At 46.4% G+C, this 5,167-nt stretch overlaps 1 protein-coding gene across 1 annotated transcript in view; it reads left to right on the top strand.

The window, feature by feature from the left end:
• The window catches only part of JADE1 (jade family PHD finger 1), a 19,101-nt gene extending 14,131 nt beyond the window's left edge, over positions 1–4,970 (top strand). Inside the window, exons 8-10 of the mRNA XM_009075323.1 lie at positions 1,186–1,704; positions 3,116–3,233; positions 4,081–4,970. Coding sequence (XP_009073571.1) covers positions 1,186–1,704; positions 3,116–3,233; positions 4,081–4,970 — 1,527 coding nt within the window. The remainder of the gene's footprint in view (positions 1–1,185; positions 1,705–3,115; positions 3,234–4,080) is intronic.
• Positions 4,971–5,167: the final 197 nt, after the last annotated feature.

Below are 5,167 nucleotides of genomic sequence, written 5' to 3'. Positions count from 1 at the left end.
TCAGCAGTTTTCCTTCCGATGGGACAGGGTTTCCCCTCTTCTCCCAGTAAAACATTAGCTGCAATGGGAGCTGCTTATGGCTAAAGTACTCTGGACTGTTTGGTGTTCCAGTCAGGCTGGTTAGTAGGACAGCAAAGGGAAAAAGATGGTTTGGTGTTTTAATTCCATTTATATGCTGATTTTATTAAAGACTGTTCCTCTGAAACTTGTGCAGTCTAAACCCTGCTGTACCTTTATATGCCATCTGGCTGCTGAGTCAACCTGAGCAGGGAAACCCAGAGGAGAGAGAGAGATTTGGCTTCTTGACAAAGCACTGTATAAACATCCCCGTGCAGTGTGTTGCTCTTGCAGGGTCGAGGGCTTGGGTTAGGCATAGTTTTGTTTCCTCCTAGTTAGTAGCACTAATGTCCATTTCCACTTTCAATCCTGTTCATTTGAGGCAGAGCTGAGTGGATAAAAATTCATATGTATACACACACACACTTAGGTATTTGTAAACCTTTCAGTTGGTGGCTTGTTGCAGCTATGACAAAAGGAGGTTAGACATAATTGAAGTGCTAAATCGGCTGAACCAGTGCCCATAACATGGTGACTGGGAGGCAAGAAATACTACAAAAAATGGAATTTCCTATTCTCCTCATCTCCGAGCTGAAGTGAAGGCTGTATTCACTGAGGTCATGGTTGACAGTGATTTAATATTTGACATTATAAAATTGGGGTAATAGAAAAGATTCCCGTTGGTTGAGGCCTTTTGGCTAGCACTGGTCCAGGTGCTGGGAAAGACTTTTAATTAGAAGTCTGAGTCTGGCCTGGAGCCACTGAGATGTTCTTCCTCCCTCATCACAGTCCAAGGGGAAACACTTCCCTTTGGGAAATGCTGTCGTATGCGAGTGGCTCTGGTGGTGTAGGAACACTGCTCTTGTGGCTTTGCTGGGTATGGAATAGCGTGATGGGGCTGGGAGGGGTTAACCACTCCGGTCCCTCTGGGCCACTTGATCCTTGCCTGGCCTGAAAGCACTAAAGCGTAAACCTAATTAAAAGAGAGAAGTAAGTACATGCAGCTTAGAACAGAGACCGTGGCAATGGGTTGTTCTTCCGAAGCAGTCCTGGCTGCTGGAATGGTTTGAGGCACTGTGGCTTCTTAAATTTCTATTTGTTCGATGAACTTTAATTTCATTTCTCTAGTGTTCAGTGAAGAACTGCAGAACAGCCTTTCACGTCACCTGTGCGTTTGATCGCGGCTTGGAGATGAAGACCATCTTGGCAGAGAACGACGAGGTGAAGTTTAAGTCCTACTGTCCCAAGCACAGCTCCACTAAGAAAGCAGATGATGAGGCTTCGAATGAAAGCCCAGGGCAGGAGAACGGGAATGGGATTCAGGACAGCTCTCTCCCTGCCCACATGGACCCTTTCCACAGCATGGATCAAAAGCAGGAGGAGGCCCACAGAGTCAGCCTCCGCAAGCAGAAGCTCCAGCAGCTGGAGGATGAGTTCTACACGTTTGTTGAGTCTTCGGAAGTGCGGCTGCCGGAGGAGCCGGTGGAATTCCTTTACCAGTACTGGAAGCTGAAGAGAAAAGCCAACTTCAATAAGCCTTTGATTACCCCAAAGAAGGACGAAGAGGACAATCTGGCTAAACGGGAACAGGATGTTCTGTTCAGGAGGCTGCAGCTCTTCACGCACCTCCGGCAGGACCTGGAGCGGGTAAGCCACAGCACAGCCTGCGCTGGCCACAGCCAGCCGAGTTCCCAAACTGCACAGGCACCCCAGGCTGCACCTGAACTCAGAGCTGCCTTGGCAGGAAAGACCATTAGCACTAAATTTCTCCAGAGCACAGCAATTACCCTTTGCAAATAGAGGGTTAGTCACAGGGCCAGCAGGTCTTGGCTCATAGCATTCAATCTCCTACAACAGGACTGTCGTATTTCTGCTTGTGCTTTTGGACTGATTAACACTGATGGCTGCGGGCTGTACTGCAGCCCCAGCTGGAGCCTTTTTAGACTTTTAAGGGCTTTCCATGCTCCTTCATCTGGTGTGCAAGAAGGAAAAGATGTTGAAACCTACCTTGATTTGCAGCTGATCTGTTTTTCATTGCCACAGCAGAGTAGAATGAGGTTTCCCTGGACTATCTATGTGGTAGATTTGAGAGGCAAATGATGTTCAACTCAATTAGGTTTTGAATGTTTAAAGAAGAGTTCAGTAGGATCAGTTTGGTGTTTTAAGTACATCTGATCCTGTAATGACCTGGATTCCTTCCTTCTTGGGTTAACTACTAGAATTTAAGAGATGTTAGGGCCAGAAAGAGTACTGAAATTAGTTTTTCACATCCCTACAGCATGTGGCTCCTGTAGGCATGGATGAAAGCTGGCTCAGGAGGTCCTACCTCAGTAACCTGTAGGTGAACCAGAGCCTATCAGAATACTGTCTAATCTTTCAATCAGGGCAGCAGGTGCTCATGCATATCCTGCATCCTTTGGAAAGGATCCTGATGACTAATTACTCTTCTAATGAATTGCTGCAGTTTTTCTTCTGAAGTTGGTTTTTTTTCTAGTTTCAACTCCAGCCCATGACCCTTGTCTAGCTCAGTGAGGTCCTAGCTGTTACCTGGGATGATCCGTTGCTGCTCCTGTGCTCAAGAAGTGTTTTCATGTTCTTTTTGATCAGCTCAATAATTAGAATTTGTAACTTTTCTCTGGATCTTAAATAATTCTGTGGGTATCCTTTCCCTTTTTAAATGTGATGTCAAAACAGGATCCATGATTCTGGTAGCATTTTTAATGTTCTACTACTCTGTGGTCCCACTAATTGTACAGCCAGGATAATTTGGATTTTTAAATGAAGAGGGACCTTTGCACAAACAGTCAGACTTGTTACATTTCTGGAAGTCAGTCTAGAAGGTTGTAATATGCCTCCAAATCTGATGGAATAATCTCTCAATTACAGGGTATTGAAGAGTCTTTTCTAAGAAGTGTGTTGGAAGTGGTTAAATTTCAATACTTCACTAACTTGTTTAAGTGCTATATAGTACTTGAACTTTGAATTAATTCAAAGCAGAGATGGACATCATCACAGAAACACAATTCCTGTAAAACTCATTAACTTTGCTGTGTTCCAGGTGCGTAACCTCACGTACATGGTGACCCGGAGGGAAAAAATCAAGAGATCTGTTTGCAAAGTTCAAGAGCAGATCTTTAACAGCTACGCAAAGCAGTTGGAGCAAGAAAGAGTCTCAGGTAAGCCTCAGTGTTCTCTTGCTCACATAAGCCCAGAGGCACAAGGTTTGGTTATGGGCTGACTGCTCATTCTGAAGGACAGACAGGACCTCATTTGTTCTCGAGTCCCCATGCATCAGCACATTGGGAGAAATAATGAAATGAAATAAAGCTGTAACAGTGAGCACATTGCTGTAGAAACTGGGAGTCTGTTGTTATCCACGGGACACTACTTAGCTTGCTGCTTCTGCTCCTTGCTGGTCTGATTCTTTCATGGCTCCTTAGGACAGGGAAAGCATGACCAGATGGCACCTAGCATGGCTGTGGTTTGTTAGTGCCGCCGCATTAGTGTTCAGCATGTGGCAGGTTAAGGACATGGAATATGAAGAGGCAGTCCCATGGTTTCCCAAAGCCATGGGGTTTTCTGCCTGATCTCATTCACAATCTTTTCTGAGAAGGATGAATACCTCCAAAATTAACTGCAGTAACTAGATTATCCGTTAAGTATTCAGTAAGAAAGACACCATATTTTAGATGGCATCAGTGAGATACACTTGCTGGTTGCTTTTTGCCTCCCTCTCTGAGGAATCTCTCTCTGTTAGTGGATGGAGTACTGCTAGGATTTATATTTGCTACAAGTGTAATTAGGTGCAGCACAGCCACAGGAAAATAAACCACACCAGCAGGATGTTGGGAAACCACAACAGACCCAGAGTTGTGACATAAAGGTGCTGGACAGACAACCAGACACTCATTTATGATATGGACATGTTAGGCATGAGGAACTGAGTTAAAAGAGGTACAATCAAATCTGCTATTTATGCAGATATGTTATTGCTTCATTTGAACTTATTTTGCTTACATTCAGGTGTGCCTTCCTCATTCTCCTCCATGGAAAACACAGTGCTGTTCAACAGTCCATCTCTGGGCCCCAATGCCCCCAAGATAGAGGATCTGAAGTGGCATTCTGCATTCTTCAGGAAACAGATGGGCACATCCCTAACCCACTCCTTGAAAAAACCGCACAAGAGAGACAGGGTAAGAGACAGCTCTGGGAGTGACAGCAAGTCCCTGCTGAGGCAGCCTGGCCCCAGGGAAGGCGGTGCAGCTCCAGGGAGCTTTTTGCATTTTGACAAGACCTTTGCAGAAACACGGATTGTATCAGCACAGCAGAAAAATGGCATCGTTATACCAGAACACAGAAAGAGGAGAGACAATCGCCCGCAGTGCGAGGTGGCTAAGGAAAAGACTTCTAAACACAACCACAAACCGCTGAGACCCACGGAACTCTCTCAGAGGCAATCGGAAAACAAAAGGGCTGTGACCCACTCCAGTGGTAGGTCGGCACCTGGCACTCGGAGGGATATAGTGCCTAAATGCAACGGGGGCCTCGTCAGAGTAAACTCTCACCAGACAGTAGTTAAAGTGCCTACGACGCCCACGAGCCCGGTGAAAAACTGGGGCGGATTCCGAATTCCAAAGAAGGGGGAGAGGCAACAGCAGGGCGAGAGCCTGGAGGAGACCTGTCGCCAGAATTCCAGCTACCCCTACCTGGGCATGGGCAGAGTGCCCCCGAAGGACAGGACGAAAAGCAAGCTAAAGCCTGACAGCGAGAACGATGGGTACGTCCCCGACGCCGAAATGAGCGACTCGGAGACTGAGGTGGCTGAGAAGAAGTGCAGGCAGCAGAGGCTCAGTCCCAACAGCACTATCAGCAGGAGGACAGACATTATTCGGAGAAGCATCCTGGCATCCTGACTGGGCACAGGGACATGGTGTCAGTAGTCACTGCCTACAAGCCAACTCCACATTATTTAATGGTGTGAGAGAGGAGAGTTCTGAGACATGGCTACAGACTGATAACACATTACTTCTGAGTTGTATAAGTATGTTTACATGCACTTAAAGCTGTTTTAAGCTCTTTTTTCTTTTTGCTCTGCCCCCCCCACCCCTTC

This window comes from Acanthisitta chloris, unplaced genomic scaffold (assembly GCF_000695815.1).
Source record: "Acanthisitta chloris isolate BGI_N310 unplaced genomic scaffold, ASM69581v1 scaffold36390, whole genome shotgun sequence".
NCBI classification, from domain to species: Eukaryota; Metazoa; Chordata; class Aves; order Passeriformes; family Acanthisittidae; genus Acanthisitta; species Acanthisitta chloris.
The sequence above is the reverse complement of the archived record's forward strand: the minus strand, read 5'-3'. Positions and strand labels throughout refer to the sequence as shown.